The sequence below is a fragment of the Staurois parvus genome, unplaced genomic scaffold, assembly GCF_062004578.1.
Source record: "Staurois parvus isolate SC_StPar_1 unplaced genomic scaffold, SC_StPar_1.0 ptg000439l, whole genome shotgun sequence".
NCBI lineage: Eukaryota > Metazoa > Chordata > Amphibia > Anura > Ranidae > Staurois > Staurois parvus.
The window spans coordinates 7,601,793-7,622,633 of record NW_028318235.1 but is presented as its reverse complement, the minus strand read 5'-3'; the positions used below and the strand labels follow the sequence as shown (position 1 = coordinate 7,622,633).

General features: G+C 40.6%; 1 protein-coding gene across 3 annotated transcripts in view; it reads left to right on the top strand.

The window, feature by feature from the left end:
* The window catches only part of ELL (elongation factor for RNA polymerase II), a 156,448-nt gene that overhangs the window by 38,258 nt on the left and 97,349 nt on the right, over window positions 1–20,841 (top strand). For all 3 annotated transcript variants that reach the window (XM_089687910.1, XM_089687909.1, XM_089687911.1), the window contains one exon: window positions 9,305–9,352. In XM_089687910.1, the coding sequence (XP_089544036.1) occupies window positions 9,305–9,352 (48 nt within the window). The remainder of the gene's footprint in view (window positions 1–9,304; window positions 9,353–20,841) is intronic.

Genomic DNA, 20,841 nt, shown 5'->3' with positions numbered 1-20,841 from the left:
AATGAGGTATTTTACAATGTAAATGTTCACATATAGTTTACTTTATTTTAACCCTGTATTGTATGCTGAGGCGGCTGGAGTGCAACCGGTGCCAACTGCAACTTACAGAGCAGATTGCGGAGAACAGGTCACAGTGCAGTTTGAAGCCGGCTGGAGCAAGGAGTACGGCAGAAGCTTTATTTAATCCTTACAGTGCAGGGTGACCCCTACTACAAGGATTTTTTTTTTCTTCTGGAGTTGGGCTTTAATTGTTGCAAATAAAGGTATAATTAACAATACACAATTGCAGTAGTGTTCTAATACAGCTAAAATTAGGTTCATTGAGGGCTGAATCACAACGCCCTACAATTCATTTGTTGTTGAGGCTGTGATGGGTAATACGTTCTATGCTTCATTATACAGGGTTTACAGAGTATACTCCCATATGGGATAATAAAATGTATCAGAGCTGGATGAGTTAAAACCCCCCCCTTTTTTTTTTTTTATAACTTTAAGCACGAGGGAATTGTGCCACATTAACAATTATATTCTTTATATTGCAAGATATTGAAAACCTTTCAGGAACCCGAAGATGTGTTTTGGCCTTTCAAATAAATGCTTTTATCAGTACTTTCAGTTAAGATGTACAGGGACAGTCCAAGTTTCCAACAGGAGGGTTGGAGTGGAGCAATGCCCCTCTTGCGTTGGAAAAAGACATGGATCTCCCATGTAGAGGAAAATGGGTAGAAGATGTGGGTGAATTGACAGATGAGCAGTGGAAATATCTTGCTCAGTAAGGCGAATATCTGTGGCCCCTTCACAAATATTGACACAGATCTTGATAATACATAGGGCATACTATACAACAAGGAAATTATTCCAGTTTGGGAGATGTCCGGATGTGTCCTTCCCAAAGTGTGGAGACCCATCTGGAAGTTCCTTTTCATATGCTCTGAAGATGTCCTAAACATAGTTATTGGGAGGATGTGGTGGGTACAAGAAGTATAATATTTGGAATTAATCTTTCGGTGGAACCAAAATGATGTATATTGTGTTACATGGAATGTCACCTAATCCCTTTTCCAACTCAAGTGGCAGTGTTGACGTGTCTCTATCAAGCCAGATAGCTAATTGCTCAAAAATGGATGGCCCCCTTGCCGCCCTTCCAGAGAAGGGGGTGTGTGGGTCAATTTGAAAGGATCGAAGGAACTGCCACTATTTTATTTTCTAGGATCTTTGCTTTCAGATAATGTTGTTCGGAGGTTTTGTGTAATCTTTTAAGCCTAAAATTATTTTTTTAATCGTGTGCAAAAAAGGCTCTGGCAGCAAAAGGGATAAAGGATAAGCCCGACAGTTGCCTTTTCCTGAGGAGCACCTGATCGGTCCTCATTACACTGCAAGGTCTCTCCCCTCCCTACTAGTCCCCGGGTGGGGTGTGGGAGGAGGAGATACAGCGCATTGTTAAAAAAAAAAAATATATATATATATGTTTAAGTTGCCATAAAGCCCCACACATTCCTAAAATCACCTCAGATTTAAATACGGTTTTGGTTAAACTTTTTCTTTTTTTTTTTTTTTTTAATCTGGAAAAGTAGATTGCCATGACGGACAAGTAGATTGGGACCCATATTTAGTCCCTGGACAAGTAGTTTTGTGTTTTTTTTTTTTTTTTTTTTTTTTTCTTCAAAAATGTTTGCACCCCTGGCTTACCTGCAAAATGATTTTGAAATTCCATTCACAGACCCTTTGCATACTGCAAAGACAGATTTTAAAACCAAAGGTTTAGCGTTCTCCTTTGCTTCTTCACCTATAATCTTTTTGTAAGAGTGAACAAGGAAAAAAAATGGAGTACAATTCCTAGCTATGTAGTGTTGAAAAATTGTGTGAATCACAAGTCTGACTGTACAGAGTTGGCTGTGATGCTGACAGGTGATCTTAGATTACAGTACCTGATATTACAGCTTATTTGTAGAAACAGATCACTTGGATGCATTTAAATAAACTGCCTAGATTTCTGATTGAATCTAATATTTACTCTAAAAAGGTACTAAAATATTAGTAGCCAAAAAAACAGGCATCTAGAGGGCCTCATAAGGTCTTTGTTATGCAAAAGGACATGTCCACAAACCATTATATCCATCTTTTTATCAAAACTAAAAAGGCAGTTATCCTAGAATCCTATATCTGGGTACGAGTCCAGCAGGGCTAAAGGTTGGGGGGAAAAAAAAACCCTACCTGCCCGGCGCCTGGAACTATATGTCCTGGACGTTGGGCAAGAGGAATTCAAGTGTTCACAAACAGTCAGTGGCCATTATTGGGTTCACCTGCAATCCAACACAAAGGAACGAGTGGCAGATATGACGGCCACACCCAGCAATACAGTAAGCAGATGTGGTCAAAAGTTAAAGTTGTTGCTCAACCAAACTATAGGAGAAAGATGCCTTGTAGATACAACTTAGTGATGGTTAGTGGCTGCTGCATTTAATGCTTAGTACACACGATCGGATGTCTCTAGACTTTTGAGAGAATGGTGTGAAAAAAGAACTATTCACCAGTTAGTGGCAATTACAGTATGTGGGTGGAAACCTAATTAGAGAGGTTTGGAGCAGGATAACCAAATTTTGTTCAAGGTGGAAGGAGAGCTGCTCCAATAACTACTCTTCCAATAGTGCTGTGCAGAAGAGCAGCTCTGAAAAATGTTGAACCTCAAAGTAAATGAGTTTCTGTAGCAGACATCCATACCTAATTCCACTTGTCAGCTGAGAACCAGAAACTGAGGCTGCAGAGGGCGAAACTTTGATGGAAAAATGCCAGGCTGAAGACGTTTTTCAGCTACTGTGTTCTGAAGGCAGGGCTAGAATGTGGCATTTATGTATCCACTTAAAGACCCCAATACGTATATATGCATTACAGTCTTGAGGTGATCTACTGGGGTTAAGGCTGAAGCTATTAGCCATAACCCCGGTAATTTCTTTATTTTTTTTTCCCCCCATCACTTAACCACTTGACCTGCTTTAGATTTACCCCCCTAACCCTGTGTCCAATCACAGAAGAAGAAGCGCCCCCCCCCCCCATGGCGGAAGTTCAAAACCATGTCTATATATGTGATTTTGCACAGAGCGTCCACCCTGTAGCAGTAAATCTGCTATAGGGCAGAGGGCAAGCAGATAAAAGCGATCCCAGTTCCCCACCCTCCCGCCACTCACCGGTGTTTCCAGGGCTTACCGTTCTCATCAACGATCCCAGGATCTGATCTGGCGGATGGGGCTGCTGGGCACAGAGGTTAGGAAAAACCAGATAGTCTTTCCTCACCCCTTTGCTCTAGGGGGAATGGAGCAATGCCTTGGGCCAGATGTAAATTTATTTTAAAGCAGAAGATCCAAAAAAAAAGAAAACCAAACCCAGATGTCTCCATTAAGAGGACCTGTCATCCCTTATATCTGTCACAAGGGACATTTACATTCCTTGTGATAAGTGATCCTAAAAAAATTAGACAGTGTGAGGGGAAAAAAAGTGCCCCTTTCCCTTCATGTGTGCGCGCAGAAGCAAACGCATATGTAGGTCACGCACGCATATATGTAAATGGTTTTCGCAGCATGTGTGACGTATCGCTGTGAACATTGTAGCGAGAACAGGAATTCTAGAGCTAGACCTCCTCGGTAACTCTAACCTAGTAACCTGTAAAATTTTTTTAAAGCATCACCTATGGAGATTTTTTAGTATCGCAATCTGTCACCATTCCACGAGATTGTGCAAATTTTAAAGCATAACATATTGGATATCTATTTGTGCAGTGTAACATCTTTCATATTTTACAATAAAATTGGGTTATATATTGTCTTGTATTTTTTAATTCATTAAAGTGTATTTAAAAAAAAATAAAGTTGCGTTTTGTAAAACCGATGAGCAAACACCGTGTGACATTAAAAAATTTCATTCTCTAGGATCTCTGCTAAAAATATATATTTGGGGTGTTCTAAGTAATTTTCTAGCAAAACATACTGATTTTTGTAAACAGGTACCGTAAAAGACTTAATCAGAATTTATTTGTGGAATGTTTTAGGCCCTTTTCATATTCATTGAACATCATGTCATGACATACTGAAGCATTGTTGCCCACTGTGCATTTGAACTATTAATTTTGTTTGGCGTTCACTGTTAAAACTTGTGGCTCATGCATTAATTACATCAGTGGTGAAGTGCTTTGTTTTACCTCCAAGAGTAGTGACGTTTTAGTAAGACCTTATGTAAATACCCTCTGTGACATATTGTATTTGCATCAGTTAGATTGTGCTTTTGGAAGGTAAGGAATGTAACAGTAACTTCCCTTAAAAACATCTGTATGTATGACTAATAAAATCTGCCAGGAATTGTGATTCATTGTATTGAAATGAGAAACTTTGCGTCTTGCTTTCTAAACATTGTAAATACCATCAAGTTTTGTAACCGTTTGTATTTCAAGATTCCCTGCATATAATTCTGTTTATTCAGACCCCTTCACTTTTTTTAATTATGTTATGTTGCAGCCTGATACTATTTAAATTCAGTTGTTTTTTTGGAGTGGTCTGTGTGTACCTTTCTTCTGTTCCTGTATGTAGGTTGGAGTTGGCTGGCTAATGGTGACCTTCCTGTACTTGTGGGCCTCCATTCAGCTGCCATTTTGTGTTTCCCATTTAAATACTTTTTTCCCCCAGCTGGCATCTTGGAATTGCCTCATGATTTCTGCAGTTGTCATTTTTGTATGTTTGCGGCCACTGTCAGCCACATAGGAAGCTCTGGTAATGATCGCCTTCTTTGACAGGCTGACAAAAGGCCATCTCGCCAGGGTGTGCCTTCTGTGGATGCTGGGGTGCAGGTGGTCATTTTTGGTGTGCAGCAGGTCACATAAATCTCCACCCCATATTTCTTACCTCACGTTTGCACCTGGGGGCAGTGCCATTTTCTTCCTTGAGTACATGCCCAGCATGTCTGAATTGGCCAGGGGGGCTAGTCATTCCACTTTTTTGTGGAGCTTGTAGGGTTTAACCCTTTTAAAGCTATGTACTGCCTTTAGGGGTGTGGGGGAGGGGTCACTGTCTCTTCCCACTCCAGCATCCTTTGCACTTCAGACCAACTCTCTGGTGATATTCCGTCTTCCCCTTCTCTTTTGAAGGCCCCCTGGGACCCCTAGGCTGTTGGTTCATTTGGATCTTCTCACCAAGATGTTGACCCTTAACGTGTTACCAAACCCAGGACCCTGCATTCACTCTATCTGGTGTCCCACAGTACACATAACATGGAAATGCGATTATATTAGTAAATATAAAGTGCTAAATACTTTTTTTCTCATCAGAAGTTAGTGCAGTCTAGTGACTTATCAGTGTCCAGCAGAGCACTGGTTAAAGCTTGTAGGAGGAGTTTTCATTTGGCTATAGGTGGAAACTGTACCCTTGACCTCTTTTTGGACAGTGCCAATTGGCCCTGGGCTGATCACATGCACTCTACCAAGGAAGAAAAAAAAAACACAAAACCTCTCTAGCAATACACACCAAACTGAGCATGTGCATAATGACTCCACACAATGTCTTATCAGGTGATAAATGGGACAGTGGAAGAAGGGGAGGATCAGAGAAGTCGGGTCAAACAGCCTTTTTACACAATGCAGGGGATTAACCCCTTAGCTTCTACAGTGAGTACAACAAGCATGCGTTACTACATATACAGACTTATGTTGAAGTTGTGGGTTTAGTAACACTTTAAAGTGAATTTTTGTTTCTGTTGCGGACCCACCTGTGTCCAGATGGAATAAGGCTATGGTGATCCCAATAGAGGAGTCTTCTTCCTGTAAAGACCCAACTTAGAGGAATGCGGTATCTGTTGTGAGATCTATGCACACTTCTGCAAATTGGTTTGTCTGCCTGTTTTGGCTGCGGCCCTAATGTTGCAGTTGCTTACAGAGAAAAAAAAATATTTTGCACCAGGAACTGGAGAATGAACAGGTATTTTACTGTTCATCGAGCTGTCCAACCATAAATTGTGTGTGATGCATCTGATCTCCATACTTTTTTGTCTCCGTGGTTGTTGTTTGCTGACAACTTTAAACTCAAATGCTCTACATTTACCAGCCTTACCAATAAAACAATTACGAGTTTTCTGTTCAGAGGGGTTTGCTTGTTTGGTGCAACTCTGGACAAATGTCATACACCTCATGAGAGGTAAGAGCTCCTCTTTGCTTCAAACTAAATAGTAAGGTACGCTGCTGCAAACGGGGCCATTATTTTTCTGTCTTCAAATGGCTTGATACTTTTTCCCTGTGTCATTGCATATTATTACACACAACTTAATTTCTAAACTTATTTGTTTTGGTTTCTTTGAATATATGGATTGCATGGGTTGTTACTGACGCGTGGTGAAAATTTTCGTGGCTGATGTGTTCAATACTTATTTTATCTGTTGTGTATATACAGGTGAAACTCGAACAATTAGAAATATAATGCAAAAGTTCATTTATTTCAGTAATGTAACTTAAAAGGTGAAACTAATATATGAGAGGCTCCTTACATGCAAAGCAAGATAGTTCAAGCCGTGATTGTCATAATTGTGATGGTTATGGCTTACAGCTCATGAAAACCCCTAATCCACAATCTCAGAAAATTTGAATATTACATGCAATCAATAAAACAAGGATTGTACATAGAACAATATCGGACCTCTGAAAAGTATAAGCATGCATATGTACTCAGTACTTGGTTTGGGCCCCTTTTGCAGCAATTACTGCCTCAATGCGACGTGGCATGGAAGCCATCAGCCTGTGGCACTGTTGAGGTGTTATGGAAGACTAGGATGCTTCAATAGCGGCCTTTAGCTCTTTTTCATTGTTCGGTCTCATGTCTCTCATCTTTCTCTTGGCAATGCCCCATAGATTCTCTATGGGGTTCAGGTCAGGCAGGTTTGCTGGCCAATCAAGCACAGTAATCCCACGGTCATTGAACCAGGTTTTGGTGCTTTTGGCAGTGTGGGCAGGTGCCAAGTCCTGTTGGAAAATGAAGTCAGCATCCCCATAAAGCTCGTGTGCGGAAGGAAGCATGAAGTGCTCCAACATCTCCTGGTAGACGGCTGCGTTGACCCTGGACTTAATGAAGCACAGTGGACCAACACCAGCAGATGCCATGGCTCCCCAAATCAATACAGACTGTGGAAACTTCACACTGGACTTTAAGCATCTTGCAGTGTGTGCCTCTCCATTCTTCCTCCATACTCTGGGTCCTTGGTTTCCAAATGAAATGCAAAAGTTGCTCTCATCAGAGAAGAGGACTTTGTACCACTGAGCAACAGACCAGGTCTGATTTTCTTTAGCCCAGGTAAGACACTTCTGACGTTTTGTTGTTCAGGAGCGGCTAACAAGAAGAATACAACATTTGAAGCCCATATCCAGGATCCGTCTGTGTGTGGTGGCTTTTGATGCACTGACTCCAGTCTCAGTCCACCCCTTGTGTAAGTCCCCAACACTTTTGAATGGCCTTTTCCTGACAATCCTCTCCAGGCTGCGGTCATCCCTGCTGCTTGTGCACCTTTTTCTTCCACACTTTTCCCTTCCACATAACTTTCTATTAATGTGCTTTGATACAGCACTTTGGGAACATCCAACGTCTTTTGCAATTACCTTTTGAGGCTTTCCCTCCTTGTGCAGAAAACCATCATTGACACCCTCCATAACTGTCAGGTCAGCAGTCTTTCCCATGATTGTGATTCCTACTGAACCAGACTGAGAGACCATTGAAAGGCTCAGGAACCCTTTGCAGGTGTTATGGCTTAATTAGCTGATTAGAGTGGGACACTTTGAGCCTAGAATATTGCACCTTTTTACAATATACTAATTTTCTGAGGTTGTGGATTTGGGGTTTTCATGAACTGTAAGCCATAATTATGTCACAATTATGACAAATCATGGCTTGAACTATCTTGCTTTGCATGTAATGAGTCTATCTCCTATACCAGTTTCACCTTTTACGTTGCATTACTGAAATAAATGAACCTTTGCATGATATTCTAATTTTTCGAGTTTCACGTGTACACTATATTGCCAGAAGTATTGGGACACCTGCCTTTACATGTATATGAACTTTAATGGCAAACCTGTCTTAGTCCGTAGGGTCAATATTGTGTTGGCCCACCCTTTGCAGCTATAACAGCTTCAGCTCTTCAAGGAAGGCTGTTCACAAGGTTTAGGAGTGTGTCTATGGGAACTATTTTCTGTGAGGTCAGGCACGGATGTCAGATGAGAATGCCTGGCTCATAGTCTCTGCTCTAATTCATCCCAAAGGTGTTCTATCGGGTTGAGGTGAGGACTCTGTGCAGGCCAGTCAAGTTCCTCCACCACAAACTCGCTCCATGTCTTTATGGACCTTGCTTTGTGCACTGGTGCACAGTCATGTTGGAACAAGAAGGGGCCATCCCCAAACTGTTCCCACAAAGTTGGGAGCATGAAACTGTCCAAACTGTCTTGGTATGCCGAAGCGTTAAGCGTTCCCTACCCTGGAACGAAGCCATGGAGGTGATTGGAACACCTGAATCAAATGACTTGGAGAAGTGTCCCAATACTTTTGGCAATATAGTTTGTATAGCGATAGTGTTTGTTTTTGTTTTTTTTGTTTGTTTTTTAAGACCGTAAATATGCACATGAACTTTCCTGCAATTTTCTTGCATGGCCACATATTAATTTTATCCGTGAAAAGGCTACCACATAAGAACATTGTGATTAATCAGACAAATTGTATCACTGTGAATCTGTGCAATAATAGTTGCTATTCACATTTAAAAGTAGCATTATTTTTATTTAAATTTTTTTTGCAATTTTGTTTTTTTTTATTCTTTTGCGATCATTCATGTATGGTTTTTAACCTAAATGGACAATTTGTATTCAGTCAGTTTCACAGCTGGTTACAAAGATTATGTTCCAGGCTATTGTATGTCCCTATTTTATTTCCCATGACGTTTGTATGCAATAACCAGGTTAAAAGGCAGTGTTGTGTTTTTTTTTTTTTTTTTCCTTCTGATCAGTTTGATAATCGGGTGCATATTTTTTCACCCTCAAAAATTCATGATTAATATTATTAGTTCCTGACAGTGTCTGATTATACAGTAGGCCTAGAATTAAAAAAAAAAAAAAAAAAAAAATGCCGCTCACCAGCTTCTAGTATGGTTTGCTCAGATTATTTTACTGCTGTGATGGTTTCTATGTTTATTTTAGTAAAAATAAGCTTTTTGTTTCTTTGGTGCTCAGCAAGAGATCTGAATGTGAAGTATTTTCTCTAACGTGTGTGTGTGTGTGTTTTTTGTTTTGTAGGACTCCAAAAGCTTAAAGCCAGCTATTCGTTTCCAAGGCAGCCAAGGGGTAAGTTAAGTTTATGATGAATGAATAACTTTTTAATAGTACTGAGGTGATATTGCCATCATTTATTGTTGTGGTCTTGTTTTTGCTGTTTGCTATTTTGGTTATACTTCTATAAATCACAGAACTGCAGTTCTTTCTGCACTCCTGTGATCTGTTTAGAGCCCGCTGTCGGCTGACGTCACAAAGCCAGCCCAGGGTTTTGTTTTTTTTTAATAAATCCATACTTAATTTACATACACATCAATCCAGATGCTTGTTTAGCATCTGTAGCACAGCTGTGGCTGTAGCTACACATTTAGCCTTCAGGGGTTTGTGAATTGCATGAAGTAGATCTCCATAATTGTAATTATCTATAGTACTTCCAAAATGCAGTGCAGGTGTCGCCGTTGGTTGACTACATAAGGGTACAATACATATTGTTGTGCATGAGAATGGACCACGAACCAGTAAAGATACTTTTTCTTGCTCGATACTTTGAGAAATTCTTTATCTTCTATTGCTCTCAGCCCCTCTCTAACTCTCTAGGTTCTTGCTACTGTGACCCAGCTTTCAGTTTGAGGTTAGGTAAGTTCATCCTCCATGCCCCACTGTATGTTACTTAGCCACCCTCTCTTGAACTGCTGACTTTGGGATTTGTACTGTGCATAGAACAAACCGTACACGTGACCACAACCAACATACACTGCTTGTTTCTAACAGAAGTTAGAAGGTAAGAGGAGAGTTTGGGAGTGCATGGAAAACGTTACTACGAGGCATAAAAACACAAACAATTTTATGAAAATAGATTACAAGACTATTTAGTGGATGTGAATTATTTTTTGGGAATAATGCTATTTTTTTGTCACTTAGAAGCCCCATCCTTTGTGATATGACTTGAGTTGCAATTGTTACTTTAAAGTGGTTGGAAACTCTATTTTGTAATTTTACTTACAGGTAAGCTTATAATAAAGCTTGCCTGTAGGTGAAATTAATATCGCCTAAATGTGCACCATTTAGGAGATACTCTCTTCACTTAATCCAGTGCATGCACTGAAGGAACAGCATACCCGTGCTGTTCCTTCAGAGCTGTGTGCCGTGGCCTGGTACTCCCACGCGCATGCACGGCAGTGACGTCGTGGCCTAGCCTGTCAGAACACGGAATTAAGAAAAGTGAAGATGGAAGCTTCTACAGTGGTGACAATGCACCGCTGCAGGGCTTTGTTTTAAGGTAAGTCTTTTACATAATGTGTTAGGATGGAATGCATACTAGCACATTATGACATTACCTTGCAGGGGACTTTTTTTTTTTTTTTTTTGTCTGCAGTTTACAATCGCTTTAATGTTGGACATTTATAGTTGCATGAAGTGATTTTTTTTTTTTTTTTTGTGTTTTTTTTTTTTTGTGTTTTTTTTTTTTTTTTTTTGTGTTTTTTTTTTTTTTGGAACAAACCGTGCACATTAGTTGTGGTCATGTACACTGCTCTGTGCACACTACAAACCCCATGGTCCCTAACCAAGAGAGGGTGGCTGGGACCATGGAGATAGAACATAGCCACTATGTAACTGAAAGTCAGATCACCACAGCAAGCAAAAAATAGATTTTTGGAGGCTGAGAACAATAGGTACTTTTTGAGTTAAGAATACAAACTTGAATAGAACTTTTTTGAAATTGGAGTTTAGTGTCAAATTAAAGTGCTATCATTCATTTTTTTTATTTCTTGCATTGGTGTGGCCCATTTGTAATCCTATATTGTATCCCATTGAAGATTAATTTCATTTATAGAACTTGGTGAGTGTAAATTTTACTTTGGGTTGTCCCAATATAGTTAATCTATAGACTAGATTAGAAGTATTTAATATCTGTTGAATTTTCATGATGGCCTGAGGACTCGTTAGGCTGGCCATATTCTGTTCAAATTTTGTCCACTTTCTGATAAACTAGCCAAAGTTCGATTTAGTGTGAGACCCTTTTTCACCCCTCTACCAGACATTCCCCAATTGGAAAAGTGAGAGCCAAGCAGAAAATTGTCCAATGATATGCAGGGCATTTTGAAAATGTAAAGCCACTCAAGACAAGAAATCAAGATGATACCTGCTGCAAGCTTATGAGGGTGCTAGCACAACTTGTCTAGCTACAAGGCAAAGAAATGAATTTGAAACTTGCTGCACTTCCTCAGATCCATTATTGCATTTTCTTATAAAAATATCACAGCCAGTGTGGGAACAATACAAGGTAATGCGTTTTGTGCTATCGTCAGAACTTGCTCATAACCACCTGTACTGTAGTCACATGAGCCAAATATATACAGGTGAGGTTAATTGCACAATTAGGGAACATCTGCCACCACTCTCAATGGAGAGCTATCCCCCCCCCCCCCTTTCATTCATAACAAAGTTATTAAAGAGTGGACAAAAAAAGAGGGAGAAAGGGGAGGAACCATAGGGCTCAGCAGAACTCCTGGCAAGCATAGTATGATCAGTTGCTCCATACTTGCCAATTAAAATTCAAAGCCTAAAGCACTCTAGTGTTACCATAAACACATATACAGTCAGGTCCATAAATATTGGGACATCGACACAATTCTAACATTTTTGGCTCTATACACTACCACAATGGATTTGAATTGAAACGAACAAGATGTGCTTTAACTGCAGACTGTCAGCTTTAATTTGAGGGTATTTACATCCAAATCAGGTGAACGGTGTAGGAATTACAACAGTTTGCATATGTGCCTCCCACTTATTAAGGGACCAAAAGTAATGGGACAATTGGCTTCTCAGCTGTTCCATGGCCAGGTGTGTGTTATTCCCTCATTATCCCAATTACTATGAGCAGATAAAAGGTCCAGAGTTCATTTCAAGTGTGCTATTTGCATTTGGAATCTGTTGCTGTCAACTCTCAAGATGAGATCCAAAGAGCTGTCACTATCAGTGAAGCAAGCCATCATTAGGCTGAAAAAACAAAACAAACCCATCAGAGAGATAGCAAAAACATTAAGCGTGGTCAAAACAACTGTTTGGAACATTCTTAAAAAGAAGGAACGCACCGGTGAGCTCAGCAACACCAAAAGACCCGGAAGACCACGGAAAACAACTGTGGTGGATGACCAAAGAATTCTTTCCCTGGTGAAGAAAATACCCTTCACAACAGTTGGCCAGATCAAGAACACTCTCCAGGAGGTAGGTGTATGAGTGTCAAAGTCAACAATCAAGAGAACACTTCACCAGAGTTAATACAGAGGGTTCACCACAAGATGTAAACCATTGGTGAGCCTCAAAAACAGCAAGGCCAGATTAGAGTTTGCCAAACGACATCTAAAAAAGCCTTCACAGTTCTGGAACAACATTCTATGGACAGATGAGACCAAGATCAACTTGTACCAGAGTGATGGGAAGAGAAGAGTATGGGGAAGGAAAGGAACTGCTCATGATCCTAAGCATACCACCTCATCAGTGAAGCATGGTGGTGGTAGTGTCATGATGTGGGCATGTATGGCTGCCAATGGAACTGGTTCTCTTGTATTTATTGATGATGTGACTGCTGACAAAAGCAGCAGGATGAATTCTGAAGTGTTTCAGGCAATATTATCTGCTCATATTCAGCCAAATGCTTCACAACTCATTGGGTGCCGCTTCACAGTGCAGATGGACAATGACCCAAAGCATACTGCAAAAGCAACCAAAGCGTTTTTTAAGAGAAAGAAGTGGAATGTTATGCAATGGCCAAGTCAATCACCTGACCTGAATCCGATTGAGCATGCATTTCACTTGCTGAAGACAAAACTGAAGGGAAAATGCCCCAAGAACAAGCAGGACCTGAAGACAGTTGCAGTAGAGGCCTGGCGGAGCATCACCAGGGATGAAACCCAGCATCTGGTGATGTCTATGCGTTCCAGACTTCAGGCTGTAATTGACTGCAAAGGATTTTCAACCAAGTATTAAAAATTGAAAGTTTGATTTATGATTATTATTCTGTCCCATTACTTTTGGTTCCTTAACAAGTGGGAGGCACATATGCAAACTGTTGTAATTCCTACACCGTTCACCTGATTTAGATGTAAATACCCTCAAATTAAAGCTGACAGTCTGCAGTTAAAGCACATCTTGTTCGTTTCAATTCAAATCCATTGTGGTAGTGTATAGAGCCAAAAATGTTAGAATTGTGTCGATGTCCCAATATTTATGGACCTGACTGTACTACATGTCCATAAAAACATCAGTGTGCAAAGAAGCTGACGTTTTCTCGAACTCTCAACTTTTAGCTCTTTAACCCATCAGAGTAAAACAGGTAAAAATTATCTTTAATTATTATTAATCAGAATGGATCTCAATATACAGTGAGGAACAAGTATTCGAACACCCTGCAATTTTGCAAGTTCTCCCACTTAGAAATCATGGAAATTCACATTGTAGGTGCATTCCCACTCTGAGAGACAGAATTTAAAAAAAAATTCAGGAAATCACGTTGTATGATTTTTAAAGAATTTATTTGTCTTCCACTGCTGAACATAAGTATTTGAGAGACAGAATTCTTGCTGTTTCTTTGGTGTTCAAAGACCTGTTACTGTGCCTTTTAAAAAGTCCACCTCTACTCCACTCATTAATCTAACTTGTTAGCACCTGTCTGAGCTCTTTAAAGACACCTGTCCACCCCACACCAATGCCAACTACTACCATTGGCAAGACCAAAGAGCTGTCAAGACACCAAAGACACAATTGTGGACCTCCACAAGGCTGGAAAGGGCTACGGGGCAATTGCCAACCAGCTTGGTGAAAATAGATCAACTGTTGGAGCAATTGTTAGAAAATGGAAGAGGCTAAAGATGACTCAGTCTCCCTCAGACTGGGGCTCCATGCAAGATCTCACCTCGTGGGGTATCACTGATAAGAAAGGTGAGGAATCAGCCCAGAACTACAAGGGAGGAGCTGGTCAATGACATGAAGAGAACTTGGACCACAATTTTAAAGGTCACTGTCAGTAAAACACTACGCTGTCATGGTTTCAAATCCTGCATTGCACGGAAGGTTCCCCTGCTCAAGTCATCACATGTCCAGGCCCGTCTGAAGTTTGCCAGTGACCATCTGGATGGCCCAGAGGAGGCATGGGAGAAAGTCATGTGGTCAGATGAGACCAAAGTAGAACTTTTTGGTCTAAACTTCACTCGTTGTGTTTGGAGGAAAAAGGATGAGTTGCATCCCAAGAACATCATCCCTACTGTGAAGCATGGGGGTGGTAACATCATGCTTTGGGGGTGCTTTTCTGTGAAGGGGACAGGACGACTGCACTGTATTAAGGAGAGGATGAATGGGACCATTTATTGTGAGATTTTGAGCAACAACCTCCTTTCCTCAGTCAGAACATTGAAGATGGGTCGTGGCTGGGTCTTCCAAGATGACAACGACCCGAAGCACACAGCCAGGATGACCAAGGAGTGGCTCCGTAAGAAGCATATCAAGGTTCTGGAGTGGCCTAGCCAGTCACCAGACCTGAAACTCTGTGTTGCTCAGCGACAGCCCCGAAACCTGACAGATCTAGAGGAGATCTGTGTGAAGGAGTGGGCCAAAATCCCTGTTGTAGTGTGTGCAAACCTGGTCAAGAACTACAGGAAACGTTTGACCTCTGTAATTGCAAACAAAGGCTTCTGTACCAAATATTAACACTGATTTTCTCAGGTGTTCAAATACTTATGTTCAGCAGTGCAAGACAAATTCTTTAAAAATCATACAATGTGATTTCCTGAATTTTTTTTTTTTTTATTTTAATTCTGTCTCTGAGTGGGAATGCACCTACAATGTGAATTTCAGACCCCTCCATGATTTCTAAATTGGGAGAACTTGCAAAATCGCAGGGTGTTCAAATACTTCTGTTCCTCACTGTATGATGTTAGGCAACGGAGAGTATCCTGATCCCAGTACAGATATGCTATCCAGTGTTGAATACTAAAAATGTGGATGTTATTAGCATAACCAATATTCCTTTAAAGAGCGAGCAAACACCCCTAAGAGCACCAAAACACCAGATCAAGCACAGCGCCACACCCAATCAATACCAGTGAACCACCCAGCGTCCCCCAGAGTGCCAGACACCCCCACCCCCAAAGCAGCACCAGCCATACTAACCACCATTGGGTTCGCTCTTCAGAGGGCCCTTTCACTCTTCAGTGGTCTTTGTTTTTCATTTTGATTTTATTTTAGGTTCTGTATACAACACTGCCCCCGGTCAAACATTCGTTAACTGCACAGTGCAACCTGAAAAAAAAAATATTCATACCCCTTGAGATTTCCCACATTTTTGTCATTTTGCAAACAAAAACGTAAATGTATTTTATGTGATAGACCAACACAAAGTGGCACATAATTGTGAAGTGGAAAGAAAATGCTAAATGGTTTTCAAAATATTTTACAAATATCTGAAAAGTTTGAGGTACATTTGTATTCAGCCACCCCGAGTCAATACTTTGTAGAACCACCTTTCGCTGCAATTACAGCTGCAAGTATTTTTGGGTATGTCTCTACCAGCTTTGCACATCTAGAGAGTGATATTTTTGCCTATTTTGCTTTGCAAAATAGCTCAAGCTCTGTCAGATTGGAAGGAGAGTGAAACCATTCCATTGTAGCTCTGGCTGTATGTTTAGGGTTGTTGCCCTGCTGGAAGGTGAACCTCCTCCCCAGTCTCGAGTCTTTTACAGACTCTTAACAGGTTTTCTTCTAAGATTGCCCTGTATATGGCTCCATCCATCTTCCCATCCCTGCTGAAGAAAAGCATCCTCACACCATGATGCCGCCACCACCGTGTCTGACGGTGGGAATGGTGTGTTCAGGGTGATGTGCAGTGTTCGTTTTCCACCACACATAGCATTTTGCTTTTAGGTTAGTAAATAAATTGTGCTCATCAGAGAAGAGCACCTTCCACATGTTTGCGATGTCCCCCACATGGCTTCTCACAAACTGCAAATGGGATGACTTATGGCTTTTCCTAAAGAGTGGCTTTCGTCTTACCACTGTTCCATAAAGGCCAGATTTGTGGAGTGCACGACGAATAGTTGTCCTGTGGACAGATTCTCTCACCTGAGCTGTGGATCTCTGCAGTTAAAATGGGCCTCTTGGCTGCTTCTCTGATTAATGCTCTCCTTGCCTGCCCTGTCAATTTAGGTGGACAGCCATGTCTTGGTAGGTTTGCAGTTGTGCCATACTCTTTCCTTTTTCGGATGATGGATTGAACCGTGATCTGTCAGATGTTCAAAGCTTGGGATATTTTTTTTATAACCTAATCCTGCTTTTCCACAACTTTTATTCCTGACCTGTCTGGTGTGTTCCTTGGCCTTCATGATGCTGTTTGTTCACTAATATTCTCTAACAAACCTCTGTGGGTTTCACAGAACAGCTGAATTTCTGAGATTAAATTTCACACAGTTGGAATCTATTTACTAATTAGGTGACTTCTGGAGGCAATTGGTTCCGCTAGGTTTTAGTTAGAAGTATCCGAGTAAAGGGGCTGAATACAAAAGCACGTCACATTTTTTCAGTAAATTTTAGTAAAAAAATGTTAAACCATTCATCATTTTCCTTCCACTTCACAATTACGAGCCACTTTTGTTTTGGTCCATCATATAAAATCCCAATAAAATATTTACGTTTTTGGTTGCAACATGACAAAATGTGGAAAATTTCAAGGGGTAGAAATACTTTTTTCAAGGAAAGGTATTACCTGTTGCCAGCTTACCCAGTTGCTCAGCTATATATCTTTTTTGGCGTGTTTTTTAGTTTTTGGCTTTGTTTTTTAATTGACAATTATAGAGCAATTGGTCATACAGCAGGCTATGTGCTCTGCAGGAGTTGTTAATACAAGAGTTCTGCTGAGCCCTGTCATTTCTCCTTTCTCCTTTTTTTTTTTTTTTTTTTTTTGTCCACTATTTAATAACTTTGGTGTTCTGGATGTAAGGGGGTATATACAGTGCTCCGCATAAATGATTACGCAACAGATTTGTCAGAAAACCTTTACTTTTCATTTCAGAATCCACATTTGCTATGGGACACTGTACTACAAAATACTCCCACAAATGTGGGCCATTGATCCTAAATGAGATTTGTTAATTTGCACACACACACAAGTATTTTTCCTAACAATTTAATTCAAGACCATGTTGCAAAAATGAATACACCCCAATGAAAGTCTTAGAAGCAAAGCTAAATTTTAGACAAAATCCTAATTAACAAGATTTCAACTACAGGTGAGTCTACTTATTCATTCAACAGGTGTCCAGCCAACAGTTGATTGTAAAAGGGTGTTAATTAACAAAGAAAACCCCTTCCCATTTCATGCTGTTAGCAATGGCACCACATGGAAGAGAAATGCCACAAGGTCGGAGAAAGAACATACTTTCTTTACACAAGAGTGAAGGCTGCAAGATCATCAGCAAAGCTTTACTTGTCAGTCAGAATACTTTAGCAAAAGTGATACAAAAATTTAATAAAGAACTGCAACCATCTCACAGACATCCAGGCCGTCCACAGAAGTTAACACCTTAACAGAAGCCTCCACTGAGAAGGGTTGAAGAAAATCACCATGCAAGTTCACTGCAGTTGGCTAAAGAAGAAAGTCAAAGTGGGATGATTGTTAATCGTGATACAATATGGCGTACAGTGCCAAGGAATGGCATGCATGAGTGTTGTCCATGAAGGAAGCCTCCTCTAAAGCCTATGTACAAAAAAGCCCGTCTAGAATTTTCCATGCTGAAAAAAAGACTACTGGTACTCTGGAGTAATGAGATCAAGATAAATGTTTTTGGAACTGATTGCTTCAAAACTGTATGGCGTGCAAAGGTGAGTAGTGCATGGTGCCTACAGTAAAACATGACAGTGTCTTGTGGGGCTCTGTGAGTTCTACTGGTGTCGAAGAGCTGCAATTCTGTGGGGCTGCATGAGTGCTCCTGGTGTCAAAGAGCTGCATTTCATTGATGGCATCTTCTGTTTCAATATAGAGCAGTACATTTGTGAATTCATGATTCCACCATCACTCTGTGCTCTTAGTCGTCATGTGCTTTTCCAACATGACAATGATCCAAAACACACATCTAAGGCCACTGTTGCATTTCTGTAGAACATAGTGAAAGTGATTCACTGGCCAAGTATGTCTCCTGATCTGAACCCAATCGAACACCTATGGGGAATTCTGATGTTGAGCATTACTCTCTATCCAGCGTCCAGGTTCTAAACTTTTTTGTTCTTGAACAATGGAAAGATAGATGTTGCAGTATGTCGCTAACTTGTTCATTCCATGCCTAGACTTGGTGCTCTCCTTACAAATCATGAAGGTCATACAAAATACTAGATGCAAAAATGAATACACCCCATAACAGAAACTACTGCATCAACCAGTTTGAGTAAAACTGAAGAGTAAGTACTGACCACTGCATTAAATACATTAACTTGTGATGTCCCTGCACTGGCTGTGATGTTTTTGTAAGAGGATTCAATAAGAGATTTGAGGAAGTGCAGAAACTTCCGTATTCATTTCTTTTGTCTTTTGTGTATTTTGACCACCAGCATATCCGGTTGACAAAATTCAATAGCCGAAGCTAGAGATTTTGATTTTCTGTGATGTATAGTGTTAATGGAGGAATTTGTTAGATGTTCAGCCTGTATCCTTTTTACAAGATTATGGTAAGCTAAAATTAATTTACTTCTCTTTTAAAGCATTGTTTTTACTTGTTCAAATGCATGATGCTATAATGCTTTCTGAAAGTACAGTTTGGAGGTTTAGATTTTGTTCATGTCTCTAATGTGACACTTTGGAAAGTGGAACTCTGGGTGGATAGTTTTATACATACATATGAACTTTTTACCTACTAATAGATTTGTAAGTCTGTGCAGTCACATGACACAGCAGTAGGTTATGCAGTTATTTTCTCGGTTTTGCCGTTTTTTCCTTGTCGCCTCTCTAGGACAAGGATTTGGTATCATTGGCAGACTTCCATAATAAATAATATAGCTCTTCAGTACAATATTGTAGTAACAAATGCAACCTTTATTTAATTGCTTAGCATGTTGACCTTAAAACTTTTCACAAGGTATTTGGCTCTGTCAGTAGGAAGGTGAACTGATAGTAATCTGGTTGAACCAGAACAGTAAGCTCTGCTTTTGGCAGTGCAATGTTTTGGAGGTGTGTAAATCACAAGAGTTGCTTAACAGAATTGTAGACCTTTGGAAAGTAAAACCATAAATATGTATTGCAACTGTTTAGCAAGTTGCCTGGATTTATGACCATGTACTTTTTTTATGTCTCCTAGATTGTAAGCTCTAACGAGCAGGGCCCTCTGTTTCCTCTTGTACCAAATTGTATTGTAACTTTAATGTCTACCTTCATTTTATAAAGCGCTGCGCAAACTGTTGGCGCTATATAAATCCTGTATAATATATATGTCCAGTGTTTGGGTGTCATGCACATGTACTTGTAGCGCTCACCCCCACAGGAGCCGCTTGGTATAATGGGTCTAATGCAGGTGCAAACAAAATGTCGTTTCAAGCACCATTGTACAGAAAAATGAAGCCTGCTGAGGAATATATTTAATGAAAATAATCAACACTGCATTTATTTTATTTGGAATTTAACAATATTCAAACTGGAATCTTTTAAATAAAATGTGAATTGATTGATGGAGTAACGCACAGTTACCTTTTGTAAGATCAGTAGAACATGATGGTGCATAAATGATTGGGGAAAACAATGGGTATAAGTAGAAATGAATAGCAATTGATGTACCGTATTTCACGCTCCATAAGACGCACCTAGGTTTTAGAGGTGAAAAAGAAAAAAAATATTCTGAACCAATGGACTGCGGACACAGTACAGGAGATGACCAGAGACTGCGGACACAGTACAGGAGATGACCAGAGACTGCGGACACAGTACAGGAGATGACCAGAGACTGCGGACACAGTACAGGAGATGACCAGAGACTGCGGACACTGTACAGGGAAAATGCCAGGGACTGCAGACATAGTACAGATGACCAGAGACTGCAGACCTTTGGGGAAGGAGGGGGAGCGGGTACCTGAAATTGTCCTTTTAGTGTGGGCACGCTGGCTTCTTCCCGCGCCGGCTTCTGTGACAGCCCACTGCGCATGCGCGAGAAGCGCTGCGTTTTGTGAATGGCCCGGCGCCTTCTGAGACCTGTCGTGTCCCAGAAGTCGCCGGACCATTCACAAAGCTCAGCGCTTCTCGCGCATGCGCAGTGGGCACCCGCCTGTCAAAAAAGCCGGCGCGGCAAGACTACAGCGCTGGACAGAGGAACAGGTAAGGTCCTGCAGGAGAGAAGAGCTGAGCGGCCGGCCCAGTATTCTGACATGGTGGCGGCGGAAATACTGGACCGGCCGCTCCATAAGACACGCTGACTTTTTCCTTTTTTGGGGGGAAAAAATGCGTCTTATGAAGCAAAATATACGGTATATAGATTACATTGTTGTATAAATTTGATATACCACGATTTTATACAAGAGTATAATATTTT